The sequence below is a fragment of the Chelonia mydas genome, chromosome 9 (assembly GCF_015237465.2).
Source record: "Chelonia mydas isolate rCheMyd1 chromosome 9, rCheMyd1.pri.v2, whole genome shotgun sequence".
NCBI classification, from domain to species: domain Eukaryota; kingdom Metazoa; phylum Chordata; order Testudines; family Cheloniidae; genus Chelonia; species Chelonia mydas.
This window is the reverse complement of record NC_057855.1, coordinates 48,285,147-48,301,297: the sequence shown is the minus strand read 5'-3', so window position 1 is coordinate 48,301,297 and position 16,151 is coordinate 48,285,147. Positions and strand designations below refer to the sequence as shown.

General features: G+C 39.1%; 1 protein-coding gene across 17 annotated transcripts in view; it reads right to left on the bottom strand.

Moving 5' to 3' along the window:
- ARMC8 (armadillo repeat containing 8) overlaps positions 1–16,151 on the bottom strand; it is a 179,896-nt gene that overhangs the window by 58,363 nt on the left and 105,382 nt on the right. For all 17 annotated transcript variants that reach the window (XM_037909429.2, XM_043523054.1, XM_043523056.1 and 14 more), the window contains 2 exons: positions 5,171–5,246; positions 4,986–5,076 (listed from right to left, as the gene is read on the bottom strand). In XM_037909429.2, coding sequence (XP_037765357.1) covers positions 4,986–5,076; positions 5,171–5,246 — 167 coding nt within the window. The remainder of the gene's footprint in view (positions 1–4,985; positions 5,077–5,170; positions 5,247–16,151) is intronic.

The following is a 16,151-nucleotide window of genomic DNA, read 5'->3' as shown; positions in this document are numbered from 1 at the left end:
GAAAGAAGATTGTATCAGCTGGGTGCTGGAATAGAACAGTGGTGGTGACAGTTGATCACAGATGTGGCAATGTTGTCAAACTAGCTGTGGGCTGAAATTTTAAATTGCTCAAAGTGGATGAAAGGTGGCAGGACCTCATTGTAACCTAGAGAAGAATTATCTAAAGAATTATGTAAACTAATAGTGCCTGCAGTAAAAACTGCCGATTGGAGGTTTTCAAGGCTCCTTGTGAGGCTGAAGATATTTTAGCAATGGAGGAAGATATCTAAGATTTTAAGATAAAAAGATTAGACGTGAATAATAAGAGTAGCCACATTATGAACAGGAAACATTTATAAGGGGTACAAATTCATGTTTCAGAACACAAGCCAACCACTAACTGCTTGGAGATCATGAAGTATCTTCCCACATGGGCATATCAGTACTTTGCACCTTCTTTTAAAGCTTGTAGTATTGACCAATGTCAAAGAGCAAATAAGAGATTAGATCAACCATAGGTTTAATCCAATATGGCAATTGCTATGTTCCTATAGAACATTTTATCTCCAGAACTGGTGAAAGTCAAAGATATCGTAGAAATTTGCCAAATTGGCATAGTTGTTTCCATAGAACTAAGAGTCCTTCTGCTTATACAATTGTATATTTTATACTGAACAGGACCGCGTAGTCCCAATATATATAATCAAATAAACAAAGCAGCATCTTCTAAAATTGGTTTTATACTTGTACTAAAAGTTACATTTATTCAAGAAAAATTCTTTTAATCAATCTTTAGATAATTCATCTCTCATGCTGTTACCATACTGAAAAACATCTAGTCGATACTCAGTTACTCAAGCTTCAGAGAGATAAGGTGGATGTGGTAACATCTTTTATTGGACCAACTTCTGGAGACAGGCCTGAACAATTTAGTGTTTTATTGAAATATAGGAATTTTAGTAGAATTTAATATATTTTTTATGTATATTAATAGAATATACAAGACAATTGTTTGTAAAAGTTTGAATTTCTTGCTACAAGAGGAAAGGAGTACTTGTGGCACCTTAGAGACTAACAAATTTATTTGAGCATAAGCTTTTGTGAGCTACAGCTCACGAAAGCTTACGTTCAAATAAATTTGTTAGTCTCTAAGCTGCCACAAGTACTCTTTCTTTTTGCGAATACAAACAAACACAGCTGCTACTCTGAAACTTTCTACAAATACTGTATTTTTTATGTACACTTGTTCCTTGGAAAATTCAAAAGGTGTCTCTGGTGTTTAAATTTAGGAAAATATAACCTTACATGGGAAACTGGCGGTACCTGAGAACAGCAGCAGAAGTTAACATTTATTGCTATCGGGTTTGCAGGAGACTGCTGGCTGCTTTTAAAAGCATTCAGTCAGTCCATGACAATGGTCCTTGAAGTATTTGATCTGTCTTTATGAGATGACAGTGGTTTTCAGATTCTTGCTTACTCCACAGATGTCCATGAAAGGCTGCAGGGGAGGTAACGTTTCCCCTGAAATTATCTCAAAATATAATTTCTCATTAAGAATTACTGATATAGAACAGGTCTTGAGGTTAATTACATCATTAAAAAAAACTTTTTTTCAAGAATGTGCCCACATTCCATGGTGTTTTCTACATAACTCAACTAGATGCTGTAAATGTGCTCTCTCTAAGGGTGAATGATCCCGGAGTATAGTACAAACTGCAGGGTTCTGACAATCACACAGAGACCTCAGATAAGAAGAGGATGGAGTAGGAAACAAGGCAAAAAATAAAACCACCAGGAGAGGGCAGGTCTCGGGGGAACCACTCATGGGATGGAGAACCTTGCTGATTAACATAGGGGAGGACAGAGACAACAAGCAGGAGATAGAGCAGCCTGTTCATTTAACACAAGCATTACTCTCTACAGATATCACAGCCTAAAGATGTACACACCCTGTGCTCAGATCTCTCCCATCCCCCAAGGCACTTGTATGATACACTTGACAGAGCTCCTCCCCTTTCCAGAGGTGCCTGCTTTAACTGATCTGAAGTACATCCATTTCCTTCTCTCAAATGCCTTTAATGAAGGCAAAATACTGAAATAAGTGGGCAAAACTGTTACAATTCTGAACAAATATTTGTAATACCTGATAGCTGTTCAACCTCACTACTGGAGATTAGATTGGGCAACTCCAGAAGAAATACAGTACCAGAAAAAGTAATACGACAACATAACAGGAAGAAACAAATTACTTAAGATGGTCTGGGGGGAGGCATAGCTCAGTGGTTTGAGTATTCGCCTGCTAAACCCAGGGTTGTGAGTTCAATCCTTGAGGGGGCCATTTAGAGATCTGGGGCAAAAATTGGGGATTGGTCCTGCTTTGAGCAGGAGGTTGGACTAGATGACCTCCTGAGGTCCCTTCCAACCCTGATATTCTATTCTATGTTACAGGCAAGGCCCCATATATTACACCATTCAAAAACAACAAAATTCAGTTCTTGCCACGGAATTATACTACAAAAACTGAGCTTTAAAAAAAAAGAAATATGTTTATAGTCCTTGTGTATATGGAGATTAACTTGAACACACACAGCCTCAGACAGTAATTTTGAGAAGTATAGTGGCATCTCAATAAAGACCCCATTGAGTCCACAATTCCACAACTCTGGAATCTGGCATTTTTCCAAGATACCACAAAATTCAGAATTCTTGTCATAGAATTTGCTGTGTCCAGGTGCCTGGAGTTTTGCTTTCTGCTCCCCTGCCCGCCAGGACCAGCCTGCCGCTTCCTTTGCTTTTCAGCTTTTCTCACAAGGGGAAGTTAACTGGATTCCAGTCCATGATCCCTGCACTGTTCCATGGAACCAGGCAGCTGTGGCTCAGGAAGCCAGTCCTGGAGTCTAGCTTCCACCACGGAGGATGACAAGCTGAGATACCTGAAGATCAGTGCAGAAGCAGGGGATAGGGGAGCCAAGGAGATGAATTGCTGAAGCTGGCTACCCGCTGGGACACACATGATGTGCTGTAATACTTGAGGCCTAACAGGCCTATCCTAATTGTGGGCTGAATTATTGGAAAGTGGGTAAAAGTTTGTAAAATGTTACCATCACCTATAACAATATATCTTGATGCACAAAGGGAAGACAAAAAGCCTGGACTAGTCCATACAAAAAGGTCTACTAAAGTAACCCAAGGAATACACTGAGATCGTGCCTAGTAAACAAAAAGCAAACGGAATTAGAAGTTAATGGACCAAAACTGATGTCAGAAACTAGGCTTCATTGGCAGACAAGTAATGAGGGAATGTGCTGTCCTGCCCACCACTCCTTTTGGGGTCCTCAAAAAAGAGAAACTTTGGCCAGGGGTGGGAGGGGAAGGGTGGGGAATCAAATGGGAAAAACTCCTAGAGGAGCCCAACAGGTCTCCGCTTCACTCCAGAGATTTTCCTTCATTTGTGAGTTTCAAGGATGACTGTGACACCCAGACTTTGGCACACCAGTAGAGACCTGATACATGTGAGATCCTGCTCTGTCTTCCCCTCCCTTTTCATCTCCCACTATCTCTCTCTCTCAGCTTTTCACCTGATCTTGAGACCAACTGCACCGCATGGCACCAGCACAATGAGATGAGCTGTCCCATCGAGCTCTGGTTGGCCTGAGGAGGATTGGTGAAGGAGACTGAGATGACCAGCTAAATGATGTTCTACTGTCAGAAATGTGAGACAGGGTCCAGAGCAACAGCTATTATGGCCTGACTGCCAGCCCAGAGCATCTGTCTGTGACTGCCCAGCCACTCTGTATCCTGAGAAAGTCAACAATAATACATATTTCCCCACCTTTACTATCTCTTATCCCATTCGCATCTGTTTGCTCTGTCAAAGGCAGGAAGAGTGCCTATCATTCACAACTTAGAGTTCAACAGAACTAATCCTTTTCTTTCCCACCAAGAGAAGGATTGCTTGACAAAATAAGACTCCAACCAACATCCTCTCTGAAAATGGCGATTTCATACGTTTTTGATTACATTTGTTTTACATACCCGTTCAATTTCAATATCAAAATGCTTTATATCTTGCTTTAATTCTTTTTCTCTTGTTTATCCTACTCAATACATTTCCAAATTTTGGCACACATTTTCTAATGTGTTTGCCACAGAACTAAACAGGGTGAGGTCTCTGTACTCAAAACCCCAAACTGTTTAGTGTTGTACAGCAACATGGACACATTAACACTTCTGATTCTCTGGGCACATTTATTCCATAGAAATTAACACAACAAAGGGAAGAAGGTTCTCCCAGGAGGACAGTTCCAGGGAGCGGATCCTGGATGCCTGAAGAGCACCGTGAAAAAACCCACCCACCAAAGTAATCACTGTTAAACATAATCAGACACATTTTCCAACTATGAATCGTAGTTGTGTGGGACGTGAAGGGAGGAGGAATGGGAAGGACAGGCTATGGAAGCAGAATAAATTAATATTGATAAAGAATTTAACAATTACTGCTATGAAAACTGGCTCCATTGAGCTGCAGAGTGCACAGGGCCACGCTCATGGGAATGGCAGTAAGGGAAGATGGAAGAGGCTGAAACTAAAAAGATGAACATCTTAAATTAACCAGTAATATTAAATAGCAATGGAATAATTTCCAAGGAGTCTCCAGCAACACCAGAAGCCTTCAGAAGTAAATATTACTTCAGACTGCAAACCCTTCAGGGCAGGGATTAGCTCTTATCTAGATCTGTACCATGTCCAACACAATGAAGCCCCTAACCCTGAATGGGAACCTTTGGGTACTAGTATAATATAAATACTAATTATTATTTAATAACAACACTTTAAAAGGAGTACAAGAGTTCGTCTTGCATAAGTGCAAGGAGATGGACTACAGACTAACATTTCACCCAATTCTATTACTTAGGATTTTATGACAAGAAGATTCGTAAGAGTTGCAATTTTAAGCATTAGGTTACATTGCAGCCCCTCTCCCTCTAGCTCCTGTTGAGGATTACCATTTGGCTGATGTGAGCTGCATTTCAATAGGCTTGTCCCTTTGTAACATCTTCACAAAAATCTGTGGTAATAATTCTCCATCAACCAAAACTGCAAACAATGAAAAAGAGGATTCAGGAAATAATTCAAATTCAGTTAATTTGTAAAATGAACAACATATTAGCCACTGAAGCTTTCAGCTTACCATTTACAAGAGTCATTGATACCTGGGGGTTTTCAAAGGCTAGAACTGAGAAGCATTTCAATGCTTGCATTCGAACCTGTACAAAAACATAGGATTTACATTTCTTTATGTTTCACAAATATTAACCCAAAATAAGTCACACGGTGTTACACTATTTTAAGCTAACTAGGCTTTTGGAAATACTGGCTGATGATGAAATCTAGATGTGTCTGAGAGGCCGGTGGAAGTGTCTGGGGACATGGCTCAACACTTCTGTGATAGATCGGATATTATCTCTGCATGTTGTATTTTGCACATTTGTGAGATCCAGGGGGAAGTGATTACTGATGGGTGGGAACAGGAGGAGCAGAGGCCATCTGCCAACACTGCGCAAACCTTGGCAAGACTTATTGCCAATGGCATGGATGACAGAGTCAATGATACTCTCTGCATACTTTGAGGGGGAGCTTCAGAAGCATCCAAAGGAGTTAGGAGCATAAATCTGACTAAAAGTTAATAGGATGTGTACTCCTAAATCCCTTCTGGATTTTTGAGAGCACTGCATAGATAAATTGAATTTATCTACACTATTAAAATCAACTAAAGCTATCTAATCTGCTGTAATTATATTAGGGCTGTCGATTAATCTCAGGTAACTCACGCGATTAACTCAAAAAAAGTATTGATTAAAAAAATTAATTGCGATTAATCGTACTGTTAAACAATAGAATACTAATTGAAATGTATTAAATATTTTGGATGTTTTTCTACATTTTCAAATATATTGATTTCTATTAGAACACAGAATACAAATTGTACAGTGCTCACATTATATTTTTTATTAAAATATTTGCACTATAAAAATGATAAACAAAAGAAACAGTATTTTTCAATTCACCCCATACAAGTACTGTAGTGCAATCTCTTTATTGTGAAAGAGTAACTTACAAATGTAGATTTGTTTTTGTTACATAACTGCATTCAAAAATAAAACAGAGTAAAACTTTAGAGCCTAAAGTCCACTCAGTCCTACTTCTTATTCAGCCAATCACTCAGACAAACAAGTTTGGTTACAATTTACAGGAGATAATGCTGCCCGCTTCTTGTTTACAATGTCACCTGAAAGTGAGAACAAGCATTCACATGGCACTTTTTCAGCAGCCATTACAAGGTATATACGTGCCTGATATGCTAAACATTCGTATGCCCCTTCATGCTTTGGCCACCATTCCAGAGGACATGCTTTCATGCTGATGATGCTCGTTAAAAAAATAATGTGTTAATTAAATTTGTGACTGAACCGCTTAGGGGAGAACTGTACGTCTCCTGTTCTGTTTTATCCACATTCTGCAATATATTTCATATTATAGCAGTCTCGGATGATGACCCAGCACATGTTCGTTTTAAGTATACGTTCACTGCAGATTTGACAAAACGCAAAGAAAGTACCAATATGAGATTTCTAAAGTTAGCTACAGCACTCGACCCAAGATTTAAGAATCTGAAGTGCCTTCCAAAATCTGATCAGCACAGGATGTGGAGCATGCTTTCAGAAGTCTTAAAAGAGCAACACTCTGATGCGGAAACTACAGAACCCGAACCACCAAAAAAGAAAATCAACCTTCTGCTGGTAGCATCGGACTCAGATGATGAAAATGAACATGTCGGTCCACTCTTCTTTGGATCATTATCAAGCAGAACCCATCATCAGCATGGATGTATGTCCTCTGGAATGGTGGTTGAAGCATGAAGGCACATATGAATCTTTAGCACATCTGGCACATAAATATCTTGCAACGCTGGCTACAACAGTGCCACGCAAACGCCTGTTCTCACTTTCAGGTGACATTGTAAAAAAGAAGAGGGAAGCATTATCTCCTGCAAATTGTAACTAAACTTGTATTTCTGAGCAATGGAACATAAGAACGGCCATACTGGGTCAGACCAAAGGTTCATCCAGCCCAGTATCCTGTCTACCGACAGTGGCAAATGCCAGGTGCCCCAGAGGGAGTGAACCTAACAGGTAATGATCTAGTGATCTCTCTCCTGCCATCCATCTCCACCTTCTGACAAACAGAGGCTAGGGACACCATTCCTTACCCATCCTGGCTAATAGCCAGTAATGGACTTAACCTCCATGAATTTATCCAGTTCTCTTTTAAACGCTGTTATAGTCCTAGCCTTCACAACCTCCTCAGGTAAGGAGTTCCACAGGTTGACTGTGCGCTGAGTGAAGAACTTCCTTTTATTTGTTTTAAACCTGCTACCCACTAATTTCATTTGGTGGCCCCTAGTTCTTATATTATGGGAACAAGTAAATAACTTTTCCTTATTCACTTTTTCCACACCACTCATAATTTTATATATCTCTATCATATTCCCCCTTAGTCTCCTCTTTTCCAAGCTGAAGAGTCCTAGACTCTTTAATCTCTCCTCATATGGGACCCGTTCCAAACCCCAAATAATTTTAGTTGCCATTTTCTGAGCCTTTTCTAATGCCAGTATATCTTTTTTGAGATGAGGGGACCACATCTGTATGCAGTATTCAAAATGTGGGCGTATCATGGATTTATATAAGGACAATAAGATATTCTCTGTCTTATTCTCTATTTCTTTTTTAATGATTCCTCACATCCCGTTTGCTTTTTTGACTGCCGCTGCATAATGTGTGGACGTCTTCAGAGAACTATCCACGATGACTCCAAGCTCTTTCTCCTGATTAGTTGTAGCTAAATTAGCCCCCATCATACTGTATGTATAGTTGGGGTTATTTTTTCCAATGTGCATTACTTTACATTTATCCACATTAAATTTCATTTGCCATTTTGTTGCCCAACCACTTAGTTTTGTGAGATCCTTTTGAAGTTCTTCACAGTCTGCTTTGATCTCAACTATCTTGAGCAGTTTAGTGTCATCTGCAAACTTTGCCACCTCGCTGTTTACCCCTTTCTCCAGATCATTTATGAATAGGTTGAATAGGATTGGTCCTAGGACTGACCATTGGGGAACACCAGTAGTTACCCCTCTCCATTCTGAAAATTTACCATTTATTCCTACCCTTTGTTCCCTGTCTTTTAACCAGTTTTCAGTCCATGAAAGGATCTACCCTCTTATCTCATGACAACTTAATTTATGTAAGAGCCTTTGGTGAGAGATCTTGTCAAAGGCTTTCTGAAAATCTAAGTACACTATGTCCACTGGATCCCCCTTGTCCACGTTTGTTGACTCCCTCAAAGAACTCTAATAGATTAGTAAGACATGATCTCCCTTTACAGAAACCATGTTGACTTTTGCGCAACAATTTATGTTCTTCTGTGCGTCTGACAATTTTATTCTTTCAATTAATTTGCCTGGTACTGACATTAGACTTACCAGTCTATAATTGCCAGGATCACCTCTAGAGCCCTTCTTAAATATTGGCGTTACATTAGCTATCTTCCAGTCATTGGGTACAGCAGCTGATTTAAAGGACAGGTTACAAACCATAGTTAATAGTTCCGCAATTTCACATTTGAGTTCTTTCAGAACTCTTGGGTAAATGCCATCTCGTCTCAATGACTTGTTACTGTTAAGTTTCTCAATTAATTCCAAAACCTCCTCTAGTGTCACTTCAATCTGTGACAATTCCTCAGATTTGTCACCTACAAAAGACGGCTCAGGTTTGGGAATCTCCCTAACATCCTCAGCCGTGAAGACTGAAGCAAAGAATTCATTTAGTTTCTCCGCAATGACTTTCTCGTCTTTAAGTGCTACTTTTGTATCTCGATCATCCAGGGGCCCCACTGGTGGTTTAGCAGGCTTCCTGCTTCTGATGTACTTAAAAAACATTTTGTTATTACCTTTTGAGTTTTTGGCTAGCTGTTCTTCAAACTCCTTTTTGGCTTTTCTTATTACATTTTTACATTTAATTTGGCAGTGTTTATGCTCCTTTCTATTTACCTCACTAGGATTTGCCTTCCACTTTTTAAAAGATGCCTTTTTATCTCTCACTGCTTCTTTAACATGGTTGTTAAGCTACTGTGGCTCTTTTTTAGTTCTTATACTGTGTTTTTTAATTTGGTGTATACATTTAAGTTGAGCCTCTATTATGGTGTCTTTGAAAAGTGTCCATGCAGCTTGCAGGGATTTCACGCTAGTCACTGTACCTTTTAATTTCTGTTTATCTAACCTCCTCATTTTTGCATAGTTCTCCTTTCTGAAATTAAATGCCACAGTGTTGGGCTGTTGAGGTGTTCTTCCCACCACAGCAATGTTAAATGTTATTATATTATGGTCCCTATTTCCAAGCGGTCCTGTTATAGTTACCTCTTGGACCAGATCCTGCGCTCCACTCAGGATTAGATCGAGAGTTGCCTCTCCCCTTGTGGGTTCCTGTACCAGCTGCTCCACGAAGCAGTCATTTAAACTATTGTGAAATTTTCATCTCTACATTTCGTCCTGAGGTGACATGTACCCAGTCAATATGGGGATAATTGAAATCCCCCACTATTATTGAGTTTTTTATTTTGATAGCCTCTCTAATCTTCCTTAGCATTTCATTGTCACTATCACTGTCCTGGTCAGGTGGTCGATAATAGATCCCTACTGTTATATTCTTATTAGAGCATGGAATTACTATCCATAGAGATTCTATGGAACATGTGGATTCATTTAAGATTTTTCTTTCATTTGATTCTACATTTTCTTTCACATATAGTGCCACTCCTCCCCCCCGGCATGACCTTTTCTGTCCTTCCGATATATTTTGTACCCTGGAATGATTGTGTCCCATTGATTGTCCTCACTCCACCAGGTTTCTGTGATGCCTATTATATCAATATCCTCCTTTAACACTAGGCACTCTAGTTCACCCATCTTATTATTTAGACTTCTAGCATTTGTGTACAAGCACTTTAAAAACTTGTCACTGTTTATTTGTCTGCCTTTTTCTGATGTGTCAGATTCTTTAGGTGAATGTTTCTCGTCTGATCTGGCCCATACTTTGTCCTCTTTCATCCCCTCCTCCTGACTAAAACCTAGAGAATCTCTAGCAATAGATTCTCCTCTAAGAGAAGTCTCTCTCCGATCCACATGCGCCTCTGCAGCAATTGGCTTTCCCCCATCTCTTAGTTTAAAAACTGCTTTGCAACCTTTTTAATGTTAAGTGCCAGCAGTCCGGATCCACTTTGGTTTAGGTGGAGCCCATCCTTCCTGTATAGGCTCCCCCTATCCCAAAGGTTTCCCCAGTTCCTAATAAATCTAACCCCCTCCTCTCTACACCATCGTCTCATCCACGCATTGAGATGCTGCAGCTCTGCCTGCCTAAGTGGCCCTGCGCATGGAACCAGTAGCATTTCTGAGAATGCCATCATCAAGATCCTGGATTTCAGTCTCTTTCCTAGCAGCCTAAATTTGACCTCCAGGATGTCTCTTCTACCCTTCCCTACGTCACTGGTACCTACATGTACCATGACCACCGGCTCCTCCCCAGCCCTACACCTAAGTCTATCTAGATGCCTTGAGAGATCCACAACCTTCACACCAGGCAGGCAAGTCACTATATGGTTCCAAACTCCCTCTCGAAACTCCCTGGTTGCTTGCTCACTGCTTTATAAAGCCCTGGCCTCCTTGATAGCCCCGCCCCCTGCCTAAGGCTCAGCCAATGAACAGAGGCTTCAAGATTTAGTTGGGGACTGGTGCTTTGAGCAGGGGGTTGGACTAGATGACCTCCTGAGGTCACTTCCAACCCTGATATTCTATGATTCTATGATTTCAAACCTTGTTTAGAAGCTCACAGCTTCCAACTGCCGGCCACAGCACACGGTCCTTCAAACAAACACACACACACGCGCTCAGCACACAGCACATAACCCCCAAACACAAACACACACTACAGACAGCCACTTACCCCAAGGGTCCCGTATTTGTTCCTCCTTCACCTGGAGAACTCCCTCTCGAAACTTCCTGTTAGCGGCCCCTGTTCACAAAGCTTATTGGCTGAATAAGAAGTAGGACTGAGTGGACTTTAGGCTTTAAAGTTTTACATTGTTTTATTTCTGAATGCAGTTAGTTCTACATTTGTAAGTTCAACTTTCATGATAAAGTGATTGCACTACAGTACTGGTATTAGGTGAATTGAAAAATACTATTTTTTTGTTTTTACAGTGCAAATATTTGGAATCTAAATAAATATAAAGTGAGCACTGTACACTTTGTATTCTGTATCATAAATGAAATCAATATATTTGAAAATGTAGAAAAAATTCAAAAATAGTTAAATAAATGGTATTGTATTATTAACAGCACGATTAATCACAATTAATTTTTTTAATCGCTTGACAGCCCTAGATTATATATCATTACTGTTATCTGCACTACCACCATTGCTATTATACAATGACATTAAAAATAATATTGTGTAAGTGTATACTGGGTGGGTTTTCATGTTTCTTTTGGTATTTGCTTTTGCTACTCTACCTATAAAGATACCATATGATATAAGATAGTCTTTTGAATATAGCAAAATAAAATTGATTATTGCTATTCAGTCAACCTTGGCCTCCCAACCTGGGGGAGAAGATATTTGGTAGGGTGGAGAGGGGAAGGTCAAGAACTCCGTTTTGGCTATGGTGAATTTAAATAGGAGATCATGAGGTGTCTAAGATGTAGGTTTAGACAGAGGGAGCTGGGTCTGGAGTTGGGAGAAATTTGTGAGCCATTCATCAGATTACCTGACGCTAGAGAACAGAGAAAGAAAAGACAGAGGCCTTTGGAAGAGTTGAAGTTAGGGGTGGTGAATCAAACAGACCTCTGAAAATACAATTAGAGGGGTCAGTAGAGAGCCAGGACTGGACAGAGAGTATCAAAACCAAGGAGGACAAGAAGAGCAGGGCCGGCTCTACAGTTTTTGCCGTTCCAAGCAGTGAAAAAAACTGCTGTCGCAGATGAGAAAAGGAAGAAGCTGCTGCCGATTTGCCGCCTTAGTCTCTAAGGTGCCACAAGTACTCCTTTTCTTTTTCCAGAAGTTGGACACTTCCTGACTTTGGTGGAGGAATCAAGTTCCTCCTTACTCATGGAGTGAATAGTGAATAGATGCTGGTAGCGTGTTTGTCAAGAAGCGCACAGACTTGTCCTCAAAACAAGGAAGGAAAGTGCACCATGCCAGTCAAATTATATTTGCCCTTCTTACATAGGACAACTGACTTTCAAACCTTGTAGGAATCAGTCTGCAAGTTGTTGCATAGTGGAGCCCACAATGGCTCCTTGTGAACTCAAGGGGCTGAGTGACAATGAATGTTCATTTTCTTGTGGTTGATCTTGAGCCCAAGGAACTGAAAACATTTATACGCATTGTCCAAATTATACTTCACTCCTTGTGGAAAGAGCTCTTTTGGCTAATCACATAGATAAGCCAGCCTTGCAAAAATCACACATGAACAGGGATAGGTTTTTTTTAAAAAAAAAATTAAACACAGAAGAATCATTTGTATTTTCCTTATCAGGGTAAGGTGAAAATAAGTAAATAGGTTTTTGTGTCAGGGCTGCTAAATTTTCATTACAATGAAACCCTTGAGTCTTGGGGTTGCTAAAAGACCAAAGAGTAGAACCAAGTACAAGTAATGGGGACTGCAGCATAGACAGACAGCCAAGGTGGGTGAGGTAATAGCTTTTATTGGACTAACTCCTTTGGTCCAATAAAAGATATTACATCACCCACCTTGTGTCTCTAATATCCTGGGACTGACATGGCTACAACTACACTGCATACATAGACAGTCTGAGTGAAACATGAAATTAACTGCCTTTGAGGTTGAGCCCCAAACAAATCCTGCTGACTTACACCCACCATATGGGATCTGAATTGTTGGATATAATTATTCTACCTTCTTAAATCCAGGATAGGCAAAGCACTCTTCCCATTATATCCTTATTGCCAAGAAAAAAGGAGAGCCCCTTATCCAGAAGCTGCTGAAGAAACTTTGTTTCCAAATAAAGGAGGAAGGCTCTCTGCATTTTCTCACGAGAAGGCTTCCTGAAAAGGGATGGGTAAGGAGTTTAGGGGAAGCAGCTTGGAGTAGGATATCCTTTCTGGATGACTTGTAGGACCCATCTGTTTGAAGCAATTCCCCTTAATAACACCAAGTAAAAAGGAGCTAGTCAGTTACTATAGGGGAAAAGGAAAGGGTAAAGTATCTATGAGGAACAGTTCGTGGTTCCTGACAGCCGCATCAAAATGCTTTCTGGCAAAGTGTGCCAGTGAAGATGAAGCACTCAACTTACTACAACCTTCTGCTACAATGTTTTTCCTCTGCTGGCTTGATGGAACTCTTTCTGATCAAGTCCCTAGAATTACTTATATGTGTGTAGATGAAACAACTCTTTCAGATATCTCGTGCACGTAGAATTTGTAATATGTGAAACAACATCCATAAAGCATGGATTTTATTAACAGAAATATTCTATATCAATTGTCATTATATATCAATGGTCATTATTGACCCTAGACACAAGAAACACAAGCTATTTCTATGTTTACGGAAAGAGGAGATTCCAAGGTGAGAAATTAATTGCCAAATCTCAGTTTACCAGCAAACTTGCTCTTTTTATCCTGGTTGAGAAGTTATTCCATATTTCTGTTAAAGTTATTTTATTAAATATAAATACACTAGTGGTTTTAAATAACTGCTTCATATTATTAGTACTAAGAAAAGTATAATTGTACCATGTAGATCGATCTAGGTCGATTTAAAAGCAGAGGCGATTTTAATGTGTTCTGGACACTGAACATCTTCTGTGTGAAAGTCTCAGAACTTAAAGGGAAAGTTCTGTTGCTAAGTAACCATAATCACAGGACCATCTATAAAGTTAAATATTTGCACAAACACAATAAAAGGGACATGCTCTTATCTGAAATAAATATTGATTAAATCACTTCTTCAGTTTTCATTAATGCTGAGCACGACAACATTTATATAAAAATAGGGCTGTCGATTAATCACAGTTAACTCACACGATTAACAAAAAAATTAATCACAATTAATTGCAGTTTTAATCGCACTGTTAAACAATAGAATACCAATTGGAATTTATTAAATATTTTGGATGTTTTTCTACATTTTCAAATATATTGATTTCAATTACAACACAGAATACAAAGTGTACAGTACTTGCTTTATATTATTTTTATTGAAAATATTTGCACTGTAAAAATGATAAAAGAAACAGTATTTTTCAATTCACCTGAAACAAGTACTAAAGTGCAATCTCTTTATGGTGAAAATGTAATTTACAAATGTAGATTTTCTTTGTTACATAACCGCATTCAAAAATAAAACAATGTAAAACTTTAGAGCCTAAAGTCCAGTCAGTCCTACTTCTTGTTCAACCAATCGCTAAGACAAACAAGTTTGTTTACATTTACAGGAGATAATGCTGAAAGTAAGAACAGACGTTCGCATGGCACTTTTGTAGCTGGCACTGCAAGGTATTTATGAGCCGGATGTACTAAACATTCGTATGTACTCAACCCAAGATTTAAGAATCTAAAGTGCCTTCCAAAATCTGATCAGCACGGGGTGTGGAGCATGCCTTCAGAAGTCTTAAAAGAGCAACACTCTGATGCAGAAACTACAGAAAACGAACCATCAAAAAAGAAAATCAACCTTCTGCTGGTAGCATCGGACTCAGATGATGAAAATGAACATGCGTTGGCCTGTACTGCTTTGGATTGTTATCGAGCAGAACCCATCATCAGCATGGATGCATGGCCTCTGGAATGGTGTTTGAAGCATGAAGGGACATATGAATCTTTAGCGCATCTGGCACGTAAATATCTTGCAACGCCGGCTACAACAGTGCCATGTGAATGCTTGTTCTCACTTTCAGGTGACTCTGTAAACAAGAAGCGGGCAGCATTATCTCCTGCAAATGTAAACAAACTTGTTTGCCTGAGCAATTGGCTGAACAAGGAGGAGGACTGAGTGGACTTGTAGGGTCCACCTGAAATCAAAATAAATATAAAGTGAACACTGTACACTTTACATTCCGTGTTGTAATTGAAATCAATATATTTGAAAATGTGGAACACACCCAAAAATATTTATATAAATAGTATTCTATTATTGTTTAACAGCGTGATCACACAATTAATCTTTTTAATCATGCGATTAAAGGCGATTAATTTTTTTTAATCGCTTGACAGCCCTAATGAAAAACCAAGATGAAATATTTAATTTATAAAATGGAGAGTCAATGTGAAGTGAACACCCAAAAACTAAACCCAGGCAAAATGTATAATAATTAACTGAACCACCATGAAAACTTTATTGCAAGAAAATAAAAATGATCCAGGTATTGAGTGAACTAAGAAAGAACAAAAGGATAAACTTCGTATCAGTACCTGGTTAAAGATACATTCCATAAGAAAAATACTAACCTATGTTAAAAGGACGTTAAAAATAGAACAAAACACTCAATTTAGGGAATGCTAAAATCAGGGTTGCCCAAGGAAACTTAATTTTGCCTATTGTGGGTATATATCATCATAGAGTCTCATTACATGATCATATGTTATTTTTCCACAGGACCCCTTCCTCATTCAGTGCACAGCACGGATGATGAAACGAAGCAACAGTTCAGTATTTTTTTATTCCTCAATATTCAGAATAGGACCTCCATACCTCATTTACTGCACACCATCCTGCACTGAATACATAATTATAAATATCTTCATGGGCTTTCCTATGGCACTCATGATTATAGCATTTGCACCTCAAACATTAATTTATCTTTATAATAACCCTGTGAATTAGATAAACTTTAGCCACATTGTACAGATGGGAACTGAACAGAAGTAATTAGAGCCAAAATTTGCAGAAGAATCAACTAATTGTAATGTTTCAGTGTTTGGAGGCCCAACTAGAGACTCATAGTGAGTCTTAAAGTCTCATATTTCAGGTATGCTGAGCACTCACAGCTCCCATTAACTTCAAATGGAGTAGTGAGTGCTTGGCTCTTCTGAAAA